General features: G+C 39.7%; 1 protein-coding gene across 2 annotated transcripts in view; it reads left to right on the top strand.

Annotated features, from left to right (window-relative positions):
- Window positions 1-25,579, top strand: part of WASHC5 (WASH complex subunit 5) — a 55,436-nt gene that overhangs the window by 13,397 nt on the left and 16,460 nt on the right. For both annotated transcript variants that reach the window (XM_007456060.1, XM_007456061.1), the window contains 13 exons: window positions 733-885; window positions 2,357-2,470; window positions 3,934-4,105; window positions 8,625-8,752; window positions 9,858-9,987; window positions 14,259-14,371; window positions 15,894-16,060; window positions 16,138-16,213; window positions 17,557-17,667; window positions 18,616-18,756; window positions 19,807-19,887; window positions 23,411-23,512; window positions 24,249-24,428. In XM_007456060.1, the coding sequence (XP_007456122.1) occupies window positions 733-885; window positions 2,357-2,470; window positions 3,934-4,105; window positions 8,625-8,752; window positions 9,858-9,987; window positions 14,259-14,371; window positions 15,894-16,060; window positions 16,138-16,213; window positions 17,557-17,667; window positions 18,616-18,756; window positions 19,807-19,887; window positions 23,411-23,512; window positions 24,249-24,428 (1,668 nt within the window). The remainder of the gene's footprint in view (window positions 1-732; window positions 886-2,356; window positions 2,471-3,933; window positions 4,106-8,624; window positions 8,753-9,857; window positions 9,988-14,258; window positions 14,372-15,893; window positions 16,061-16,137; window positions 16,214-17,556; window positions 17,668-18,615; window positions 18,757-19,806; window positions 19,888-23,410; window positions 23,513-24,248; window positions 24,429-25,579) is intronic.

The raw sequence follows: 25,579 nt of genomic DNA, 5'->3' as shown, positions 1-25,579 counted from the left end.
TTCCTGCCCGTGGGCTCCATGAGGCATTGCTGTGTCTGTCCTTGTAATAATTTCCTCCCTTTTCTGCTCATGGTCCTTGAGGTGCCATGTACTACGTGGAGCCAGAGATTCCTAATACTTGAGGCAGTGGAGCCCTGGGACGTAGCAGCATATGAAAGACAGAGAGAAGGAGAGCACACAGCATGCAGACTAAGAGAGAGTGGTGTCTGGGAAACCAGAGGAGGAGAGAATTTCATTCCTCAGAGAATTTAAGTGAGAGTGCTAAAAAGAGTCCATTGAACTAGCTGACTGTGAGGTTATGAGTGGCCCTAGGGAGTTCCATTGAGGTGATGGTGGAGATCAAATGTCAGTGAGTTGAAGAATAAACAGGAAGTGAGAGCACCAGTGAGTGTGGAATCTATCAGTTCTAAGAGCTTGTCTGTGATGGGAGAGACTCAGAAATGGACAACTAGTGGGAGACGCAGGGTTACATTTTTTTTCTTTTTTTAGGGAAAAGAGTTAGAATTGCAGCAGAGTCAAGGATAGTCAAGAGAATGTCATGTGGCTAGAGATAAGAAAGAAGGTCCTGGTTCCCAATGCCATAATCTGAGAATTGTTTCCAGTGCCCGGGATCCTCAAAGGAGACAGACTTTTGAGAGGCTGATGTGTCCTAGAACTAGGTCATTTACTTGGCACATGTAAGTTCAGCTGTTGCTAACATCTGCCTCTCCTGGTCTGGTCTCTGCCTTGCAGGTCTCAGCGTATCCATTGCCAGAACATCGGAGCACAGCTCTGGCAAATCAGGCCGCCATGTTGTATGTAATTCTCTACTTTGAGTCTTCCATTCTTCATACCCATCAAGCAAAAATGAGAGAGATAGTGGATAAATACTTTCCAGATAATTGGGCAAGTATTGCTATTAGTCTTTTTTTTTCTCTATGATAAGCTTGCCGGAGAACTGATTTTTCCATTCTTTTGGCCTGTAATCCAAAGGTCATAATGTTGAAATAATGAAACCATAAACTCACTTAAGTAAAATTACTTTAAGCCTGTCGAGAATTTTATAAATCAGGAAGGAATAAATCAGTCAGTAAAATTTCCTGAAGCTTCCATTTGTGTTTTTTTTTCTTTAAATTGATAGTCTCAAGGTTAAACCTCGTGTTAAAATGTATCTCGCTTTAGCTGCTGAGATTCAACTAAGTTACATAAGCATTTCTTTATTCTTTTCTATTTTATGAATCTAAGCTAGCAGAATTTACCTAATTTGTCACTTTGTGAATAGGAATTGCACATTTATAGTAAGTTTTATCTATAAGCTAAAGTTAATGAGGCCAAGGTTTACATTACTGCAAGGATGTGCTTGTAACTTTTTAAACATTATTTCACTTAAAAATATTAATTCTTAAAGGTTTAAGACTGACATTATACTTAATATGTATGAAATGTTTTCTTTGCACATAGAGGTTTTAACAGAGGACAGTGAATTGGATCACATCCTCAGGGAGCAGATTTTATTTCACTTCTTACCAGCTATTGTGAGGGGCCTGAATGAGGAGCTTTACTGGGGAGAAGAGCAGCCTACGATTAGGAGATGATGCTTCCTATCCACAAATGAATCATACCCATGTGCTGGGAGTTGAGTAGCCAAGAGGAAAGTTCCGAGAGTCTGGCTTCGTTTGCCTAAGCTTAACAAAGAGGTTCTGTCCATAATGTTATACTCAGAAACACTTTTAGTATTAAGGAAGGTCAAAGCCCAATTACATGATACTTACAAGATACATTCCTGAAAAAGCACCCTGGCACGCTGAAAATAAAGGAATTTTTAAAAGTAAATAAAATAAAAGATATGCCAGACAAATGCCAACCATTAAAAAGCTAGTGAGAAAATATTAGACCACAAAGAGTTTTAAAGGAGAATATTAATAGGGATAAAGAGGGACTGCATATAATTTTAAAAGAATGAATGTGAAACACAGTGCCACTCTGCTCACAGAAATTTGGGGGACAAGTTTAGTTTGATTTTAAGAGTATAAAGGTGAGATGAAAATGTTTGGGAAAACCCCTGTTCCAGTCAAAGTGTCTACTTTTCTTTCCCCTTTCATTTTTATTCATCCAGGAATCTTACACACAGCAGTTTGAAAGGAAAACCTTGTTTTAGTTATTTTCCCATGAATAGCAACATTTAATAGTCACTCTTGTTCCCAAGTGCTCATAAGGAAAACCACTTCCCTGTATATTTGGAAAATCTTGGTTTTTCACTGGAACGGCATTTAAACTTGAAGGAGTGGGTGATGTCTTCTATAACTTTGTATTTTCCCAGCCCCTTGCCTTGAAGCGAGTAGATTTTTAACAAATCCTGAATGATTGTCTCTTTCAGGTAATTAGTATTTACATGGGGATCACAGTTAATCTAGCAGATGCTTGGGAACCCTACAAAGCTGCAAAAACTGCTTTAAACAATACCCTGGACCTTTCAAACGTCAGAGAACAGGTAGGTTCTGGCTAATCGGGAGGATTCTCAAACAACTGCACACCAGCTTTAATGGCGTAGGAAACGAGCTAAGAAGATTTCCTAAGCGATTTGGAAGATGCATAGACATTTTAGTGCAATGATTAATGAAAGGTGAATTTTGCACATCGGAATAAGAGAGGTAATTGTAGAATTTTAACTTATGTGGGCTGTATAAATTGGAGACTTGGATCCTGAGGAAGATTCAGCACCCTAAAATGAACGAACCAGTGTGACATCTGGCCCCAGGTGACTTCATTTACTCCTGCTTAAAGACTGTGTCCTCATGGACAAAGCTCCCTTCACTAGTAGCTAGAATTTTAATGTTTTCATCAGTAGGATGAGTGTTGAAGATGGTAACTGGATGTGGACAATACACCCTTTCACTGTAATTTAAGCTCATCATTTCGGGTGTGTGAAGTAAGCAACAAGACTAAAGACAGGCATCTCCTTAAAGTTGAAATGGCTATATTCTGTCTCTGACGAGAACCCAGGGAAAAAGGAAATAAATACCTGAGTAAACAGAAGAATCGAAATAAAATCTTCTTATTGGGGAGCATACTTGATATTTCCAAACAGTGATTATCTTCCTCAGCCTATCTGTCTGAGTTTTTGAGTTTCCAAATGTGCATAGAATAATACTGACTCAAGGAACTTCAGCATGTTTTATTCAAACAAATTGAATCCCATAAATAATGCACAAAATAATTTCAGTTTTGGTACATCCCCTAGAAATATATTAGAGAACGTGGCGCTCCCATACTTACTGGCCCCAGAGCATTAATTTTTCATGACTGAAATTCCTTTCCAAAATCACATCTTCTTGTTCGTGACATTACAAGAAGTTCTTCAGAGGCTTCCAGTGCCACATCTTATGGTTGTTTTAAACTAACCTGACTAGGTTAATGATGTTTACCATTTAACTCTTGTTTTGGGTAAAGCAGAATGACCAAATTTCCAAAAAGGCTGGTCGGTTTTGATATGCTGAGATGTATTTCTTTTGTTAAGCTTTTATATGTAGAAACTCACCTTTTGAGTATTTCTGCTCTGCTCTGCCTTGTTTGTCGATAATAATAGGAAGAACGGTCAATTTAGCTTCTGCCTTTGTGTCTCTTTCCATCCAAGTTACGAATAGAAGTGACACCAGGAGCCACCGACTCCAGTTCTCCAGTTTCCGTTTGAAGAGACCAGTACTCAGAGGTTAAATCCAAAGTCACACCAATATTTCTAGATGTTAGTCTCTCAATTCTAAGTCCAGTGCTCTTTTCAAAAATATCCAATAAGCTACTTGCCCTTGAGCCTTATCAACTACAGTCCGTGTGCTGTTTGTCTCATATAGAAATGTTACTATTTGTCGAGGGATTCTTTTGAGTGTGATTCACTTTCAAGATAAGTGATTCTCTCTTTCTCTGAAATGTAATTCAGGTCTTTTTTTCTTTTCACAGGCAAGCAGATACGCTACTGTCAGTGAAAGGGCGCACGCACAAGCGCAGCAGTTCCTGAAAGAAGGTTGTTTGAGGGAGGATCTGGTTCTGGATAACATCCCGAGGCTTCTGAACTGCCTGAGAGACTGCAATGTCACCATTCGATGGCTGATGCTTCATACTGCAGACTCAGGTAACGCACGAAAAGGTGTGACCATCTGTATTCATCCATATAAAGACGTCCGAACCCAGATCTGCTGCGTGATGCAAAGTGGTTTAGCCCTTCAATGAGAATCAAGCTGCTTTTCTAAGTTAGTCATTTTTGTGTCAATTTGGATAAAGCAGTGGCCCACCTGAACAGCCCCTGTGTCAGGTCCTGTTAGGTGCTTGGGAATATGAGGAAATTTACCTCCCAAGTTTGAGGAGCTTGTCACTGGTCAGACTGAGGAGATCAGATATCTACATATGAAAAAGTATAGCTGCAGATCTGTAGTAGGCAGAATAATGGCTTCCCACCCCACCCTCCCAAAGATGTCCATGGCCTAGTCCCTGGAACCTGTGGGCATGTTATATTACATGGCAAAGGGGGATTCAAGTTGCAGATGGAATTCATGTTGCTAATTAACTGACCTTAAAGAAAGGAGATTATCCCGGTGGGCCCAGCATAATTACAAATGTCCTTAAACTGGGATATCCTTAAACTGGACTCTTCTGGAAGCAGAAGAGTCAGAACTAGACAGATGGCATCATGAAAAAGACTCAGTAGACCATTGCTGGCTTTAAAGATGGAAAGGGCCACAAGCAAATGAGTACAGGTAGCTTCTAGATGCTGGAAAAGACAAAAAAATGTTTTCCCCTGGAGCCTCCAAAAAAGAACACAGCCCTGCTGCTACCTTGATTTTAGCCTAGTGAAACCCATTCCGATTTCTCACCTCTGGAACTATGAGAGAATAAATTTGTGTCATTTTTAAGCCACTTAGTTTACGGTAATTTGTTACAGCTGCAATAGGAAACTAATAACAAGGGCCAAGGCAGCACCTAACAGCCAGATGTGTAAAATAGTTGGTAGGATTTGAGTCCGGAGCCCAGAGCAGAAGAGAAACATTGCTTGGGGTAGAAGGGCAGAGGTGGTCTAACAGGGCTCCACAGAGGAGACAGTAGCTGACTAGCCCTTGATAGGATTTTATAGTAAAAAGCAGAAGAAATTCTAGTCTGGGGAAATGATGGAAGAAAAGTATGATTTTGGACAGACAGAGAAACATGGCTCCACTTGGCTGAGGAACTGGCTAGACCCGGGTGATTAATTATGGTAGATGGTGTCTTAATCTTTTCTGGGTCATGATCCTCTCTGAGACCCTATTAGCCATCAGGCTCAGGAGCTTTTCTGCCGCACGGCTTTCAGAATCTTAGTTCCCCAACCAGAGACTGAACCCGGGCCTGTGGCAGTGAAATTGCAGAGTCCTAACCACTGGACCGCCAAGGAATTCCCTAAGCCCATGAGTTTAAAACCCCTGGTTTAATAGTACAAAGTTAAGTAGGTTGGACTAATACCTGAGCTTATTCGGAGCTGACGCAGTCCTCATACTTAGTAAATGCTCGATCAATATTAATTACTAAAGAGTTCCCTCATCCAGAGCTGCACACTCCTTCCCCTAAGAGTGGTGTCATTCAGCAGCTCTGGAAAGCCAAGCCTCTGCTTTTTGTTTTTCACTCAACTAACTTTCCTTGAGCACCTACCCTGGTCCCACTTTCAACACCTCCTTGTTCTTTCAAGTAAGACTGTGTCTCTCAAAGGAAAACTGTCCACGCCAGATAATCCTGCAGCCTACCTCGGTAACACAGTAGCCCCGTCTCCCAAACTCTCCAGGCAAGATGCCCTTGATGCTTCCTCTAGCTGCCGCCTGTCTCTGCATCCTGTGAGCGGTCAGCGGTGAGAACAGCAGGTGGACTTCCTCATCCTTCATCTCTCTGAAAACATGGAATTTCTCTTCAGCCTTCCCTCTTCACACCAGAAATCTCCAGCTTAAATCTTTCCCACAAATGCTGCTTTCCAGTTTTGTTTTGTTTTGTTTTTTTCATCATTTCGATTCTTGGCCTAGATCTCTCTCCAATTTACAGTTTACTCTCAGCATGAATACAGGGCCGAGTCATCTAGTGGACTAGTCTTTAATTAGTCGAGTTTATGTTTAACATGAAATCCAGTCCTTATTTGAGGATTTTACTACGTTGACTCAGCTTGTAATCTTCTTTACCAAAAGTCTTACATTCTGAAGCATATAAACAACTCGAGCCCTCTCTTTATCCTGTCGTAAAGGCAACTGTGGGTTTCTAGTGACTTAGCCTCCTCTTTGTCTTCTGGACAACTGTGCCTGACAGCCGTGCCTACGTTCTGGAAGCCAGTGGTCTCCTGGATTTGGGCCCCTGCCAGGGACAGCCTCGGCTTGCCAGGGTTCTCTGCTTTTCTCTTCGGCCACGTCTGTTTCCATTTCTGAGCTGGCAGTTGTCTGAGCTGATTGCACAAGGTCAGAATTTACAAGAATCAAATGATTTGCCTATCTGGTTGTGAGTCATATGTGAGGAAAGTAACTGCTTATTTAGCTTTTATGGTGTTTTGGCCATGGCGTGCAAAAAGGAAGGCGCAGATTTCTCATATTGCCTCCTGTTAACTCTCTGCAGCTAATTGTTAATGCACAGTGATGTCTCCTGTGCAAAAATGAAAGCAAATTAGTATCAGAAGATTTCTTGTTGAATTAGAGTTAATATAAAGACAAGTGGAACTCCTTCCAAGTTTGTTTTTTTTTCTGTTTTTTTTTTTTAAGTTAGGCAAACATGAAGCTGAAAAATTGTCTCTGTGTGATCAGTGTCATCAGTGCCAATATATTTCTTCCTAGGGAGTTCTGGAGAATGCATGGTAAATCAGAACTCTGCAGTTTCCCGTGAAAACTGAGCCCTCCTCCAGGTTGTCATGAGTCTCCTTCTGATGGAGTAACTTGGAAATCAACATGTAAAATAGCCTTGCTCGGGCTTCACCGTGACTGAAGCACCAAAAACACCACTGACATGTGCTCGGAAAGCCTGGTCGTTCTGTACATGCCGGACCTCCTAAGATGCTGATGGGAGGGCTTGGAAAGCAGGAGTGACTGAAGCACCAAAAACACCACTGACATGTGCTCGGAAAGCCTGGTCGTTCTGTACATGCCGGACCTCCTAAGATGCTGATGGGAGGGCTTGGAACGCAGGAATGAGCACGGGTGATATTAGAGCAACTATCAGGGTCCTTGTACCTTATCAGCTGTGAACTTTCTGACAGTGTTTATTGTCTTAAAGTTTTTATTTTGACTTTATTTGCAATCTAAGTAGCTTTTACTTGTAAACATTTTACCTTATCCTATTTTCTTTTTCTTTCTTACATAAATAATTGACCCCATAAGCCAATTTCAGTAAATATCAGTATTTTTTATCCTATATACTTTTTTAATATAATGTTTATTTTATTTGAAATGATTTAGCTTGGCAACTGAGAGGCTGACCAGGGAATCAAGACATCTGGTGTCTTATCCCTGGGTCATCACTGCCTAATTTTGTGAACTTGGCCTAGTAGCCATAAGCTCTCTGGGTCTAGGTGGTGGATAATCTAGAAAGCTGAGTGCCAGTCATGCCTTTACAAAGAGCAGAATGGTCTCAGGTCTGGTTCTTCCTGTTCGGAGGTGCCACATCTTTGTGTGGGTAACCCTGCTTCCCTGTTGTATCAGTGGTCCCCAAGACCACCCCAGGTTCAATGCTTTACTAGACTCGGCATATAGTAGTATTTATGGCTATGATTTGTAACAGGAAAAAGATAGAAAGCAAAATCAGCAGAGGGAAAAGGTGCCTGAGGTGAAGTCTAGAGGAAACCAGGCACAAGCTTTTAAGAGTTCTCTCCTGATGGAGTCACACAGGATGCATTTAATTCCCCTAGCAATGAGTTGTGGCAATATGTGTGAAATGTTGTCAACCAGGGAAGCTCATTAGAAACTCAGTGCCCAGGATTTTATTGGGGGCTCATCAAGGCAGCCTCTACCTGGCAGGTAACAAAATTCCAAACTCCCAGAGGAAAGCAAGTGTTCATAATAAACCACATTGTACAAAGAGTTAAAGCATGGTGGGCTATTCTTACCAGTTCTCAAAATGGTGGGAACTCCCAAAATCCACATTCCCTAATGCCAGCCAAGAGCCGGCCTTGCAAACAAGCCTTTTTGAAGACGACAGTCTTGGGCCTGCTGTGTTAAATCTTTTCTGCACACCTGTCCATAGTTGAATGGCAGAGATCAATGCTTAAAACAAAAGCAGCTTCAAACAGGACACAAGGAGGCCACGCACTTAGGAAATGGTGCCAAAAGGCTCGACCCATCATATTGGACAATCGATAATAAACCACCCACACAACGCTTAAAAAATTTGGCAACACTGTTCTCAGTTTGCTTTTTTCATTCAACAATACATCACGATGACATTCCATGTCAGATTCAATGTCATATTTAACAGTTCAGTTGTGCATACTCCATAGCATAGGTGTAATATAATTTATTTTACTACCTATTATTGATATACATTTTGCTTATTACTTTTTAAATGCTTAAAAGGGAAATGAAAGTATTTAAGAATTCATCTTATTTATTATAGATATTTTCTACACATTTAATAAATTGGAAACTCTTTTCTCCCATGTCTAGCCTGTGACCCAAACAACAAACGCCTTCGTCAAATCAAGGACCAGATTCTAACAGACTCTAGGTACAATCCCAAGATCCTCTTTCAATTGCTGTTGGATACTGCACAATTTGAGTTTATACTCAAAGAGGTAAAAATATTGAATCAGTAATCACCAAAGTCTTAGTTTTTTTATGCTTAAAAATTTTTTTAAAGATTAGGATTTTATAGCTGTGTCTCTGATTCAGGCTACAGATTCTAGCTGTCTGAGATCATTCTTATAGGAAAAGGACAGGATTAAACAACAAGCATTTAGTGCCTACTGTCATTAGGGATACAGTGATAGGAAAAGCACCAGATGGTGGAAGTTACAGTCTAATGAGGCATGCGGACAGTAATCAGAGAATCACACAAATCAAAATGAATAAAAGCAGGTATACGCTCTATAGGAGAGGAACATAGGTCTCTGGGTACGTAAAATAAACGATCCTGTCCTAGCTTTGATAGCTTCCCTGAGAAGAGAAGCAAGAGTTTCAGAAGGGAGCTGAGGAAGGAACCTGTCAGTTAGCTAAGACAAAGATGGGGAAGCATGATGAAGAACATCCCAGTGAGAGGACAGATTATGTCTAAGTCCTCTTGGGTAGGGAAGAGCCTGGCCAGTTCAAGGATCTGAAAAACCAGTTGGCTGCAGGGGAGAGAATGCAAGAGAAAGGTGGTAGGCAGTGAGGTTGACAGGTGGGCAGCCTGCACTGGGCCTTGCGGGGTGTTAGTCTTCATCTTAAAAGCCATGAGAACCTGTTGGAAAGGGCCTAAGTAGGGTGGTAGTTTGCATTTTAACAAGGTTGACCTAAGGACCTTAAGGATTTGAGTTCAGTCAAGGAAATTCTGGGCTTGGTCTTACTCCTAAAAAAGCCTCTATGGACATAATAAAAATCACAGATGCCTGGGAATGTCCAGGTTCTGTAAAAGTAACTTTGGGGGTTTGGATCAGGTGGCCTCAGGAACTAGCCCTAGACATTAATGCCAATTCAGAACCAACACTCGCCTTGCCTCAGTTGGTCTGAGAGCCACTGTCTTAGAGATGGTCTAGCTTTTGCCCCTCAATTTGTATAAAGTAGTAATGCTTAAGAGGTGGCATCAGACTGATGTTAGGCACCTATTTTTATAATAAATTGGGTTTCTCTCAGGCTTTCTTAGTAAACTGCCTAAGCTGGATTTTCTCTTAAATCAGCAAATCTCTTCTGTCTCTTCAACAGATGTTCAAGCAAATGCTTTCAGAAAAGCAGGCCAAATGGGAACATTACAAGAAGGAGGGCTCAGAGCGGATGACGGAGCTTGCTGATGTCTTTTCAGGAGTGAAACCCCTAACCAGAGTGGAGAAAAATGGTAATTGCTGAAGAGGAATTATTGGTGTGTTTGAAAAGTATACACAGATTATTAGAAAACAGCAGAGTAAAAAGTCATTACTGTGTCCTCGTTGGATGCTGGGATGTTGCTAATGAAGATCAGAAGTTTAGTTTTGGCTGCTCTAGCCTTGTGCTCCCTTGAGAATCTCATATTCTCTCTGGACTTCAGGTTTCTTATCTTTGAAGTAAGAGGTTGGGCTAAATCATGGGTTCTTGTACTCCGGTTCATAAATACAATAGTATTTTATAGAGTCATATCCTCCCCCCACCACCATAGTATGCAAAACTGGTGTGTCATTAGTGTGTAATTTTATGTGCATGGGGATGGGGGCATAACTTTCATGGTCTTCTCAGAAGGATACTTCACCCAAGAATATTAATGACTGCTAGCATAAATGATATCTCAGAGTCTTGTGTTCAGTCCTATTTGGTTCTTCTTCACTGACGCATCTGCCATCTAGTGGCACAAGTGGGGACCTGCAGACTGTTTTGAAACAACATAGCTCAAGTTTTACTTTAAGAATTTTAATCTTGCTTCTTTTAGGAAATTTTATCTATAGGAAAGTTGTGGTATCACTTCAGATTTTTGAAGGATCCTGTCCTATAGATAGGATCCTTTCAAATTGCCCCTGAAAGACCATTCTGAATTTTAAGGTGACAAATTAAACTATTTTTTTTGATGCTTAATATTTGTTTTAACTGTCAGATTTATTTCCGATAAAGTTAATTATACAGTAGAATTGATGAATAATATAGATTTTTATTTTAAAAAGCTTTACTATTGTTAATACAAGCTTACGACTATTGTATTTGATTTATTTGTTGCTGGTCAAAAAATATGTCCAAATTTCATTCATATTCCTGTTGGAAAAACTAGAGCAGTTTTTAGTGGTGTGATATAAATTGGCAACATGTTTTTCAGGTCAGCATATTGTATCTAAAAAACAAAGAATCACCAGGACCAATCTAACCAGATTAGTTGTCTAATCAGACACATTAATCTGTATTCTAGTCTCTTTTAAGTTCTTATAAATACCAGCAATGTTTCAAAGCTTATTCAAAACAATATCTTATACTTTTTTGGCTCTATAGCATATTTCAGTTAGGAAGTACTTTCACAGATATTTCTCATTTGATCCTTACAACCCTGTGAGATAAACATCTTTATTATTTTATAATCACTTGCCGAGGGTAACAAAGGTCCAGAGCCTGTATCTCACTCATTACCTCCTATGTTCTTTTAGCTACTCCATAGCTGTCCCTCCGGGGGCTTCCCTGGTGGCGCAGTGGTTGAGAGTCCGCCTGCCGATGCAGGGGACAGGGGTTCGTGCCCCGGTCCGGGAAGATCCCACGTGCCGAGGAGCGGCTGGGCCCGTGAGCCATGGCCGCTGAGCCTGCGCGTCCGGAGCCTGTGCTCCGCAATGGGAGAGGCCACAACAGTGAGAGGCCCGCATACCGCAAAAAAAAAAAAAAGATACCACACAGCTGTCCCTCGGTCCTACAAAAAAATCTTTAAAATTATTGCTAGTTCTTTATGTCAGTTCTTAAAATAACTTAGATTATAAGCCCTTAAGTGCTTTTATTAAAGTGAAATCATTCCATTGATAAAACAAAAAACCGTTACAGAATCAACTTAGTGAGGTGAAAAGAGTGAAGCCTTTGACGGTTTGCATGTCCTGGCTCTTCCATTTAGTAACTGTGTGACGCAGCAGAGAGTTCTTAATATCTCTGGGCATCAGCTTCCTCATCTGAGAAATGGCTTTTAATTCCTACTCCATAGATTTTTGTGAAAATTAAATGAGACTAAGCTTAAAACTTGGCCTGATTCACTGAGGGTCCTCAGAGCATGTTAATGGCCTTCCCCATCTCTGCCTTGAGAAATGCCTGGCTGGTTTGTGAGCGCAAATGGCGCCACCTAATCCATTCAGACTCCCCACAACTCACCATTCACACTTCACTCTCCTGCATGTTGGTCCCTCTTTGCCCTCCAAGACGTGCCATTGTCATTTTGCCCCAAAGCCTCTGCTCATGTCTATCTCTTCATCTAGGGACAAATTTTCCCTCTCCCTCCTTCTGCCTGTCCAGACCTCTACCCATCTTCTTAACTCTGTGTCACATCCTTCAGTTCCTTCCTGACTCCTCCCCACCTGCACTACTGTCTTTGCACACATCAGTTTACAACATTTATTGGGTGAGCCAAAAGGTTTGTTCAGTTTTTTCCGTAAGGTGGCTCTAGTAGCACTTAGTTGTCTTTAACTTCATTCGAAACAATTTTGTTAGATTGTATGTGACACCTGTCACATCAGCATGCATTTAAAAAAAGACTTTGGGCTTCCCTGGTGGCGCAGTGGTTGAGAGTCCGCCTGCCGATGCAGGGGATGCGGGTTCGTGCCCCGGTTCGGGAAGATCCCACATGCCACGGAGTGGCTGGGCCCGTGAGCCATGGCCGCTGAGCCTGCGTGTCTGGAGCCTGTGTTCCGCAACAGGAGAGGCCACAACGGTGAGAGGCCCGTGTACCGCCAAAAAAAAAAAAAAAAAAAAAAAAGACTTATACAAGTTGGTGAATTTTTGAATAGCCATTTTAATATTGAAGATGGAAGAAAAACAACATTTGCGGCGTATTATGTTTCAAGAAAGGTATAAAACACAACTGAAACGCACAAAAAGATGTGTGCAGTTATGGAGAAGGTGCTGTGACTGATCAAACGTGTCAAAAGTGGTTTGCGCGGTTTCGTGTTGGAGATTTCTGTCTGGATGATGCTCCTCAGTCAGGTAGACCAGTTGAATTCAATAGCAATCAAATTGAAACAATAATTGAGAACAATTAGCGTTTTACCACACGGGAGATAGCCAACATACTCAAAATATCCAAATCAAGAGTTGAAAGTCTGGGCTTCCCTGGTGGCGCAGAGCTTAAGAATCCACCTGCCAATGCAGGGGACATGGGTTCCAGCCCTGGTCCGGGAAGATCCCACATGCCGCGGAGCAACTAAGCCCGTGCGCCACAACTGCTGAGCCCGTGTGCCACAGCTACTGAAGCCCGTGCTCCTAGAGCCTGTGCTCCGCAACAAGAGAAGCCACCGCAATGAGAAGCCTGTGCACCACAACGAAGAGTAGGCTCCGCTCACCGCAACTAGAGAAAGCCCACGCACAGCAACGAAGACTCAAGGCAGCCAAAAATAAATCAATTTAAAAAAAAGTTGAAAGTCAGTTGCACCAGCTTGGTTATGTGAATCACTTGGGTTCCACATAAGTGAAGCAAAAAAAACTTTCTTGACCGTATTTCCACATACTATTCTCTACTGAAATGTAATGAAAACGTTCCGTTTTTAAAACAAATTGTGATGGGCAATGAAAAGTGGATACTGTATAATAATGTGGAATGGAAGAGATCGTGGGGCAAGCGAAATGAACCACCACCAACCACACCAAAGGCCGGTCTTAATCCAAAGAAGGTGATGCTGTGTATATGGTGGGATTGGAAGGGAGTCCTCTATTATGAGCTCCTTCTGGAAAACCAAATGATTAATGCCAACAAGTACTGCTCCCAATTAGACTAACTGAAAGTGGCACTCGACGAAAAGCGTCCAGAATTAGTCAACAGAAAGCACATAATCTTCCATCAGGATAACTCAAGACCATACGTTTCTTTGATGACCAGGCAAAAACTGTTACAGCTTGGCTGGGAAGTTCTGATTCATCCGCCGTATTCAACTGGCATTGCACCTTGGATTTCCCTTTATTTCGGTCTTTACAAAATTCTCTTAATGGAAAAACTTTCAGTTCCCTGGAAGACTGTAAAAGGCACCTGGAACAGTTCTTTGCTCAAAAACATAAAAAGTTCTGGGAAGATGGAATTATGAAGTTGCCTGAAAATTGGCAGAAAGTAGTGGAACAGAAGTGTGATTACGTTGTTCAATAAAGTTCTTGGTGAAAATGAAAAATGTGTCTTTTATTTTTACTTAAAAAACCAAAGGCCCTTTTTGGTCCACCCAAAACTTGGGCCTTTAACCCTTTTCTGCCAGGTGTTATAAACTAAGCTATTTATATAGAAAGTTTCATCTCTTCTACTAGGTCACATGCCCGAGGCATTTTTGTTGTTTGGAAAATTCCTAAGACCAATGTTAGGTACATATTAAAAGCTCTGTGACTTAAGAGCTAGATTTGTAAAGGATTACTTAATTAAATTCAAAGCTACCACTGCAGGAATTCTGGAATTTCAGTAGTCTTTTCTTGTTTCTGTATTAATAGAAAATCTTCAAGCTTGGTTCAGAGAGATCTCAAAACAAATATTGTCTTTAAATTATGATGATTCTACTGCTGCGGGCAGAAAAACTGTGCAACTAATACAGGCTTTGGAAGAGGTAAGGAAAGTCTTTTTAAATGACAGTTCTCGGATCATGAATCATACTTTTTGACCTACCCAGCAGTCTGCTCCTGGAAATATATTTAAGAGAATATTTTATCTGAAGCAAAAGCAATATAAATTAATGTGTTCACTGTAATATTATATGCAGTGCCCTAAAATTGCGAAAATAATTAAATGACAATAATAAAGAGAATGGTAGTAAAAATTATGATACTTCAATTTGCAGGAACGTGTAGTCTTGGAAAAAAAAATTATGAAGACAGTATAGAAACATTGGGAAAACTGTGGTAAGGAGGTAAAAGCAAAAACAAAATTGCACTGTATGCGCTACTTTTAGGTTTGTAAAAAGTGTGTGCCTTGGGGAGAAAACCTGGAAAGGGATGGATACACAAAAATGGGAATAGTTGTATAACGATCATATGCTTTAAAGTGATGTATTTTTTCTGTAAAAAAGTTTTCTTTTATCTACTTAAAAATGATTGTACAAAAAAAAAGGAATTATACCTCCACACTCTTTTTTTTTATAATATCCTTTTATGTTTTATTTTTTAAATTCTCACCACACCACGTGGCTTGCGGGATCTCAGTTCCCCGACCTGGGATTGAACCCAGGCCACAGCAGTAAAAGCACCAAATCCTAACCACTAGACTACCAGGGAATTCCTATACCTCCACACTCTTAAAAGTTTAATTGTATGTTTAACCAGGAAAATAAGTAAAAGCATCAGAACAATAAACATATATATTATATGAAACATCATCCATCCTCATCTGGAACCCTTTCCAATTGATATAAGTGTACATCAAGACTTTTTTCACTTGCAAGACTTTCTTATAGGCTCTTTCTTACTTTTGCAAGGATTTTAGGATGGCCACTATTACAGCAACACAGTATAATGCTCCGTTGTTAGCATGCCAGTTTCCCTAGCTATTCCAGAACAATTGCTCACTTGTGCTATTTCTATTTTGGTTGTTTTTAGGATTTTCTAGTCTGTAGTACCACTATAAACAACTTTGTAAATCTCTGATACTTTTTCTCTTTTGCATTATTTCTTTTGGCATATAGCCCAGGCCCCTTGAATTATGTACTTAAAATGTCAAAACGCTGTGGAATCATTATTTTCTTTTAAAGAGCCCATCAAAAGAACTTAAAAATGTGCAAGTGCCAGCACCTTGGTTGTGATGTGACTTATTTTGTTTTTTAACAATCCTGCAAATTTTCAGAATTAGAAGGATTTTTCAATACATGTTTATTGATACTGAAATGGAAAATGGGAATATTTGCTTATTACATCATATATGTACAGGATAAGAAATAGTGGAACATTTTCTAATCTTAGAAATTATGCATTGTTTTCTGACTTGGCTTGTACATTTCTGAAATTATAATTTGAAATTAAAATTTTGCCAAGACATTCTTAGTAAGTAGTGCGCTTTATTGGAAGTGTTTTCAAGGAAAAGTGAACACTATACAGGCCATTCAGAATTCTAAAATCCAGTGTGTTTATGTAACTCAGGTTCAAGAATTTCACCAGTTGGAATCAAATCTGCAAGTGTGTCAGTTTCTTGCTGATACTCGCAAGTTTCTCCACCAAATGATCCGAACCATTAACATTAAAGAGGAGGTCCTGATCACAATGCAGATCGTTGGGGACCTTTCTTTTGCTTGGCAGTTAATTGACAGGTAATGTGGACAGCCTGGCATTTGTCCTCAATGAAGGCCATTATGAATGTTTCCTTACCATTTATCTCTTTTTATAGTTTCACATCTATCATGCAAGAGAGCATAAGGGTAAACCCATCCATGGTCACTAAACTCAGAGCTACATTCCTAAAGGTAAGCAGATAACAGTAAGATTGCATTCTCAGTTACTAGGGAAGAGTTGGCCTTCATTATTACCTCATTCATTAATTCAGTTCAAGATTTCACCCTTTTAGAAAGTTGGTTAATTTAAGTATTTTTATAGACTGAAAATTGTTAGGAAGTTTTTCATGAGAGCATAGTTGCAAAAGATGCTGGAAATAAAGTTTGAATTAATAATAGAAGTTAGAGTGTCTTAGAGAAAATTGTTTTTAAATGAAGAAACAGATTTTTTTGTTGTTGTTATTGTGTTTTTTTTTGCGGTACGCGGGCCTCTCACTGCCATGGCCCCTCCCATTGCGGAGCACAGGCTCCGGACATGCAGGCCCAGCGGCCATAGCTCACGGGCCCAGCCGCTCCGCGGCACGTGGGATCTTCCTGGACCAGGGCACGAACCTGCGTCCCCTGCATCGGCAGGCGGACTCTCAACCACTGCGACACCAGGGAAGCCCAAGAAATAGATTTTTTTTAAGTTTTACAGGATACTAAAAATGTGTGTCCTATGGGTCCTTTATTCCCTAGACATGAATAAAATCCTTTTATTCATTAAAAAAAAATTCTTGTTGAGCCTCTGCTACAATCTGGGATCTCCTCTAAAGGCTAGGGAATAATGTTAAGCAACACGGGCATAGATTGGCCCTTCTCTCAAGGTAATTTCATTTCGTGATAAATGAACAGATAATTTACTCAATGTCTTCTGATGGAATTACCATATATATCAATTCTGAGGTGCACTTTCATATTTTAACATCTCTGTAATTGGGATGTGTTGTATAATTGATGGCATATCATAATTTAGTTGTCAGCATGTTTTTTCTTTTTGAGCAGTGCATAAAATAATGGCACTTCTTACAAGCCATGTCATCTTAGATTAGACCCAGTATGGTAGTCCATCAATCAGAATGTCTGATTTCCATAGAGGAGTAGCTGCCTTCTGTAGCTCAGTGGCTCAAATTTGAGCATGCAGGAGAATCACCTGGAAGGCTTGTCACAGCCCAGATTGCTGGGCCCCAGCCCCGGAGTTTCTGATTAACTAAATCTGCGTGGGGCAGAGAATCAGCATCTCTGACAAGGTTTCAGGTGATGCTGTTGCTGCTGGTCCAGGAACCACAATTTGAGAACCACTGCTGTAGCAGATGACTGTCACTTTAAAAAATTGTATCTTGTCAGAAACTATGAATGACACTGATGAAGTTCAGTAGTTGTTGCTCTCTTTTGGGCAAAGCCCGAGAGTTTTGTTGTATGTTACTATTTCTGGAAAAAGAGAGATTTCTAGGACTTATTGAAACAGAAACAGATACATCTTATTTTCCTTCCAGCTTGCCTCTGCCCTTGACCTGCCCCTTCTCCGTATTAATCAAGCAAATAGCCCTGACCTTCTCAGTGTATCTCAATATTATTCTGGCGAATTGGTATCCTATGTGAGAAAGGTAAGAAATGCATCAAGGTGATGTTTATTTTAATGGCAAACCAACTGCTGTTTTAAATACAAGTGATGTGCTTGGGGCCCTGAAAAAAGTACACCTGTGTTTTTTTCCCTTATCTTTTTTTTTTTAAATTGAAGTATAGCTAATTTACAATGTTGTGTTAGCCTCAGGTGTACAGGAAAGTGCTTCAGTTTTACATGTATATAGGTTATTTCAAGAGATTGAATATAGTTCCCTGCAGCAGGTCCTTGTTATTTATCTATTTTATACATAGTAGTGTGGTATACCTTTCCGTTATTCTTAATTCCAGAAATTTGCAATACCTGAAAATAAACTTATTCTTACCGGTACTGTGGGTGTGCAGCTGTGTTTTTACTTTCAAAAAACTTTCATACCTATTTTTTAAATGCTGATGGTATTAGCCCCCATTTTATAGGCGTAGAGATGGAGAAACAGAGATCTTGGTGACTTCTTCAAAGTCATAGTTGGTAAAAGAGCTAGATCTAGATCCAGCACATTCTAGTTGGAACTTAATCAAAGTTTTCAGGAGCATTTTGGTCCTTGTTTCAACAACTTATGGTGTAGCATAGAGCCAGACAGGCCTGGATTCAAATTTTCCTGTGTCACTAGCTGAGTGCTCTACAGCTATGTTACTTAACATCTCTGAACCTCAGCCTTTTAGAAATTTGTAATGTGGAAACGATACATCTTTTGCATCATTTCTATGAGAATGAGCTCTATATCCTGTGAGCAATTAATGTTTGAAGGAAAGTAGCCTTGTGCCTGAGAGCAGTTGTTAAAATAGCTCTTGTGAGGCCCTTAGCAGCCCTTCCTGCAGACGAAGCGCTGTTCGTATACACGGGCACTGTGCTTACTGTCATCATACCATTTACCAGCTAAGAAATAAAATAGAGGTTCATTTGATTTTTCCTCTTTTCCCTTTCATTAAAGGTTTTGCAGATCATTCCGGAAAGCATGTTTACTTCTCTTCTAAAGATCATAAAGCTTCAGACCCACGATATCATTGAAGTGCCAACACGGCTGGACAAGGACAAGCTGAGGGACTATGCCCAGCTTGGCCCACGATATGAGGTGCTGTGTCCCTTTGACTTCTGCCTTTTGATTTTTAAACCCCCAAACCATGAAATAGCACAGGTCCGTGTCACCTGCCATATCCCCAGGACCACCGGATCAATTCTGGTTTATTGATCTTTTTCCACACTCCCAACAATAACCAGGTTTTGCCATTTTAGTGCAATTGTACCTTCATTCGTTAACTTGTCCTGGTGTCATTCACGGCTTCGCCTGCCAGAATGTTCTCAGAGGGAGTAGAGCTCAGCTGGTTACTTTTCTTTTGAATAGTCTCAGCACATCAACCTTTTTTTCTCTTTGGGCTACATTGCCTAGACTTTTCCCATTCAGGTTCCTGCTTTGTACACAAAATCAGTGGCTCAAAGTAATCCATATTCCATGAACCACTTCTTGCAGCCAGACTTTTAAGGCCACTCCACAGTTAAGCAGCCTCAGAAATTGTTCTTCCCAAAACACGTCTGCTTTTCTTTTTCCCTGAACTTAAAGATGTGAAAAATAAAATCAAGTGAAATGTGAAAATGTGATAACAAGCATCAATTTCATATCCTCTGACACAACTCCAAAAGTTACATCAGGAATTGAGATTGTCAAGCTCAGAATTTCTACATTGATTCTAACTCAAAAGTACAGCCTCAGTCGACCTTACCAATGTCTCCTGGTGTTGTTTGAAAAGAATGTGGATGGCAGTAGAAGGAGATTACCTTCTCAAAATCTCCTTGAGCCTTTTCTTTTTGGAAGGGATCATCCATATCACTTGAGTCCTGCTTTCATCTTATGCATGAAATGCTGAGGCCCAAAGAAGGGGAAATGATTGGTCAAAGGGTAAAGAACGATTTAACATCTTCTGACTCAGTTACCCAGTATGTCTAACAGTGGTCAACACCACAGAACCTCATTTCTGACCAGGACGTGTATACACAGGTGTCCTAAAGCTGCACGCTTCTTCTCTTGCCTTTGCCCATTCCAGAACTGTTAGTTATTTTAGCTTCCTGTAGAAGTGATGGGTCGTTTACGAGAAGTACGTCATTAACCTCTTTTTCTTTGTTAAAGGTTGCCAAGCTTACTCATGCTATTTCCATTTTTACTGAAGGCATCTTAATGATGAAAACAACTTTGGTCGGCATCATCAAGGTAATGGTTTTAATGCTGGCCTTTGTGGCCCCGTAGTAAGAGTCTCCATCCTTTGGATTATTGCAGAATTTATCCTGTGGGGTAGTGTTACCATCTTATGCCTCTCGCTGTTTCACATGCAGCTTTCACATCTTCACTTTACTCATATCACATCTTCACTTTACTCATTGACAGAGGAAAAGACAGCATTATAATCCTTATTTTTCATAACACCCAGGAGTTCCTTAACTCTAATAAAAATCTGTTTTATTGAATTTTTGTAATAACAAAGAAAACAAAATAGTTCAGTTCCCTTAGGCAAAGTAGCTCGCTCAGTCACTGTTTCTCCCCTCCCTGCCTGCAGCCTTTCTTTTTAGTATTTTTATACTGCACCCCAGGTGCAGAGAGCTGAGATCATTGTACCCCTCTGACCACCCGCCATTGCCATCACTGATGCATGCAAGCTCCTCTCTTATTTTATTTCCTTCTCTTCTGGATGCCCATGCCCATTCCCATGCCCCATAGCATCTACTCTATATGTTTGATTTCTTTCCATAAATATGCAGGTATCCTTATTTTTAGCAAGTGGTGTTATTTTATGTATGCACATGGTTTTGATTTATCTAAATCATATTCTTCTCTAAGTCTCATTCTTTTTCCAACTTTTCTCACTAGTTACTGCTTTGAAGTTAATTTATGTTGCTGTGGATCAGGTAGTTGGTTATTTCTTACTGCTGCAGAGAATTCCACATTTTACTTAACTGTTCCCCAGGGCACAGACACCTATGCCACTCATTTTCACACCTGTGCTTCCTGTTATCATAAACAGTGTCAAGATGAGCATCTCTGAACATGTTCCTGGCACAGACCTGTGTAAGAATTGCTCTGAAATCTGCTTGCCCAGGAGTGGGTCACTGAGTCTTCGGGCTCATTTGTACTTACTTTGTCTCAGTAATGCCAGAGTGCCTCCTCACATGACTTGTTTCCTGTGTATCTTCCCCCATTTTTGCCAATACTTGCCATTATCCACTTTCTAATTTTTGTTCTCCAAAGGGGTCTAAGGTGGTATCTCATTGCTGTTTTAATTTGTAATCCTAAAATGACTAGTGATGTGATGTGACCCACTTACACAGTTCATGGTGCTTTTATTTATTTTTCCATTTGTCTGATATCAGCAAAATCTTAACATTTCTGATTTTTAAAAAAATTTTCATCGATATAACATTTAATGAAATCCAAGAAAATATAGGAAATGAACCTAAATAGAAACAGAACTTTACCATGTGGTTTCTGGAAATGTGTTAAAGAAATACCATTGTAGTCCTGGAATATTAATAGATTCTATTAAACATGCTTTAGGCCTGGTGCCAGTTTAATTCAGTTGATATTCAGAGAGTACACACACAGGTTATCACTCCTAACTCATCCTTAAATGATGATAAATCCTAGGACCAGGTTAGTCTTAAATGCAAAGTGATCAGTAGGATGTAATGAAACCTAATAATTAGCAATAATTATCAAAGAAAGGATTGCTTAAGAAAAATGTAAGTCTTTTGCCAGAATCTTTCAGATAATAAAAGCAGAGGGAATATCATCTTGACCTCATTCAAACTTAGTAGACTGTCTCTGCCAGTTTAACAACTCAGGGCTTTTTGTGGGATCCTGTGGCTTTCACTAATCTTTAACCTTTGAATGTTAAGGATCAATTTCAAACCCTTACAAAGAGTTTAAATTCACTTTAGTTAATATGACTTAAAACAAGTGAGATATACACAGGGATATACATATAATATTCATTGTTAGATATAGCCAAAAAAATAAAAATAACCTAGACATTTTATGAGTAAGAGAATGGCTAAATATATCATGGTGCATTCATACTGTGGATTGCTTTGCTGCCATTCAAAAGTAACTTGCCACTAGGAGATTTCCAAAACTTACCACTTGGAGATTCCAAAAAAGCAATTGCAGAATTGTGTGTATGTATATGTATGTATTATGATCCCATATAGTTTTTTAAATTAAATATATTTAAGGACAAATACGTATGTAAATTAACAGGAAGGTCTGGAGGATCCATATGAAAACTATTAACTGTTGTTAACCACAGGGGGTGTGGACAGAAGTGCGAGGAAGGGGCTGTGTGAAGGGGTCTTTCCCTTCCCTGGGAGCACTCCACAGATTGGTGGAAGTCTAGGAAGAACTGGGTAGAGCCATTTAAGACCATGAGATTCATAAAACATTTAACTGTTTTCCACTAAATCTGTTTTTATAAGGAATATTTCTTTGGAAACTTCATGTTACTTCTTTGATTTTGTTCTCATTGACTATGTTTATTTATAATTTACCTTTCTCTTGTAAAATAGAGCACAGATGCTGAAAGCTACAGAAACAATTATGTAGCTTGATCAGTTATTATAAGGTAAAGACCACTCATTCTCACCACCACTCAAGCCCAGAGATATAATTCTGCCAGCTCCCACCACAGGATCCTCCTCATGGGCCTTGACCTAATCCCAGTCTCTCTGTTTAGTTTTATTATCCAAAAATAAATTTCTAGACACTAGTTCAGACTTGCCGTTCAAAAAATATACGTCTTTTAAGGCTGATTTACCCCTCAGATTTCTCCCTCATTCCTTTCTTTCCTTACAATTTGTCTATTGAAGAACCCAAGGCCTTTGACCTGTTATCTCTACACAGTCTGGCTCTTACTGATTGCATGGTCACGCTGTAGTCCAACAAGTTCCTCTGGCTTTTGTATTTTCAGCAACTTTTTCATTCCAATTATCTTCCTTGAAATTTAAATACTATCAAACCCAGATGGAACACATCAGTTGTCCTTATAACTTTTAAAATAATAGCTCTTGACAAATTTAAAAGTAAAAGAAACAAGTCTCAGGGAATTCAAAGGAGTGTGTTAAAACTATTTGATGTTTTATGGATTTGACAAGAGACTTTTTTAGGGAATAACAAAAGTTTTCTCATTACAGAAAAAAAGAATCAGCAAAATAAGCTATATAGTTAGATAGCAGAGTTGCTTTCCTATTTTATCTCCCTGATTACTAACAGCATCCCAAGAATACTGAAAGAAAAGAGAATTGTTAAATCTTCAGTGGTCCAACCCCAAACTTGATTTTGCTCATATGACTATAGATGCCCTCAGATAACTTCCACAGGAGACATGTGCACTGACTTCAGATGCAGGCCCTTCAATCTACCACTTCCTCCTGGTGATGAGAAGAGGCACTTTTAACATTTAATGAAATGATTAAAATGTGAGGCAGTTTAAAACTTTCCATACCCACCATCTTTGAAATGTCATGTAAAATTATCATGAATTTTACTGAGATAAACCAAGTCTTACAGAGGTGACAGGTTTTAATAATTCTATACAAGCTGTACAAAATCAAAAAAGAAATCCTAATTGTCAAGTAATGAGATAGAAAGTGCTCCCTTGCGGACTCTGGAAACTATCTTTCCTCCAGATTTCTTCAGGACTGAGCTTTTCCTTCCTGGCATTTATTGCTTTTCGATTTGCACTTAGGTGGACCCAAAACAACTGCTGGAGGACGGAATAAGGAAGGAGCTGGTTAAGCGTGTGGCTTTTGCTCTTCATAGGGGATTGATTTTCAACCCTCGAGCCAAGGTACCAGATCACCAAAGTGGGTCTGTCCTTTCCCTCTACTCGGCTTGCAAAATGTTCTAGAACACCATTTTTAACTGTTATGAACAAGACCTTTCCTACCTTCTCACATATATCTACTATATCATGTTCAGTACAATCAGTTGATATGCTTTTTGATCCTATATTATAATCCATTCATATTATAAGAAAATCCTTTTTAAAACCAGTCCTTTCCTTCACCTGTTGATCCCCAAGTTTAAGAATTAAACTGATGTTTGTGATTCTGGGTTCCTTCTCATAGCGAAAAGAATTTGTTAAACCTAAAACAGATTGGCACTATAAAGGCTGTAATTTTTTCTTTTGCTTGATCTTTTTGGGAATATGGTCATTTTTCTCAAGAGAAAAAGAATAGGCCCTAAATTTACATCTAGAGTACCTTTCACATCAGTAAATTCAATTTAAAATGTTTTAACTCTTAAGATTAGAGTCATCAAATGATATGAGAGAAATCACTGACATTCAGTTTTTATATATTCTTTTATATGAGGCTTTCTTTCTAAATGAATGAAATCTATTCTTTGCTGGATGTCTGGCATAAATTACCATTCCTCCTAGATGAGGTAGGAAATGAGTATTTCCAGAGCTGTCCCAAACCGTCACTGCGGTCTCTCACTTGGGGTATCCTTTAAAGTCTAATGTAGGTATTAGGGGGTGACAGTCTATGCCAATATAATAGGTTTCTGTTTATTATGCACAGCCAAGTGAATTGATGCCAAAGCTGAAAGAGCTGGGAGCTACCATGGATGGGTTCCATCGTTCTTTTGAATACATTCAGGACTATGTCAACATTTACGGTCTGAAGATTTGGCAGGAAGAAGTGTCTCGTATTATAAATTACAATGTGGAGCAAGAGTGTAATAACTTCTTAAGAACAAAGGTATCTAAATAGATTTTAATATGCTTGACTCTATTTGTTACTTCTGACATGCCCTGTACATGCCCCAGACCTCAGAAATGCCAACAACAAAGTTTATTTCAATAGTTACTAAAAATCAGTAACCACTACACAGTCACGAATACCTTCAGAGTGCCTTCAGGAGCTGTGAGGGTCACAGAAAAGTTTATATGACACCTCACCTCTCGGAATTTACTGTCCTAAGGAGAAAGCAGACTTAATTAAATGGCTACAGAATGAAGCTGTCTGGTGTAGTCGTTATAACTCGAGTGATCAGGAGTTCCAAAGAGTTAGGAACTCAGCTGGGTTTGATCAGAGTGTATACCTAAGAGCAGAATTGCTGGGTCATTTAGTAATTCTGCATTTAACTTATAAACCACCAAACTGTTTCCCACAGTACCTGCACCATTTGTTCATTCCCACCAGTAGTGTCTGAGGGTTCTAGTTTTTTCACATCCTCGCCAACACTTGTTAATTTCCTTTTTTTTTTTTTTTTTAATTATAGCCATCCCAGTGTGTGTAAATGGCATCTCATTGTGGTTTTGATCTGCATTTCCCTCATGACTAATGATGTTGAGCATCTTTTCATGTGCTTGTTGGCCATTTATATGTCTTCTTTGGAGAAATGTGTGGTTTTTTGTTTTTTTTGCAGTACGTGGGCCTCTCACTGCTGTGGCCTGTCCCGCTGCGGAGCACAGGCTCCAGACATGCAGGCTCAGCGGCCATGGCTCACGGGCCCAGCCGTTCCGCGGCATGTGGGATCTTCCCGGACCGGGGCATGAACCCGTGTCCCCTGCATCGGTAGGTGGACTCCCAAGCACTGCGCCACCAGGGAAGCCCCATGTCTGTTTTTTTATTGGGTTACTTGAGCACCAAATTCTTAAGTGTCACAGCTGAGAAGATTGCTTTTAGTTGGTAGTTAACAAGGAGGCACTCTGCAAGTTTTTAATAAGGTGACTGACATGATTCAGGTGACATTTTCAAAAGATTATGTATCTTCCAGCCTTATAGTTTTGATTTTATTATTACGTTGATGCATGTTAACTTATAAGATAGAAAGCCAGAAATTCTTGTCTTTTTCTACTTTTCCTCAATCACTTCACTTTTTCACAGATATTTTTTTTTATATATAT

Source organism: Lipotes vexillifer, unplaced genomic scaffold (genome assembly GCF_000442215.2).
Source record: "Lipotes vexillifer unplaced genomic scaffold, Lipotes_vexillifer_v1.1 scaffold84, whole genome shotgun sequence".
Lineage (NCBI taxonomy): Eukaryota > Metazoa > Chordata > Mammalia > Artiodactyla > Lipotidae > Lipotes > Lipotes vexillifer.
The sequence above is the reverse complement of the archived record's forward strand: the minus strand, read 5'-3'. Positions and strand labels throughout refer to the sequence as shown.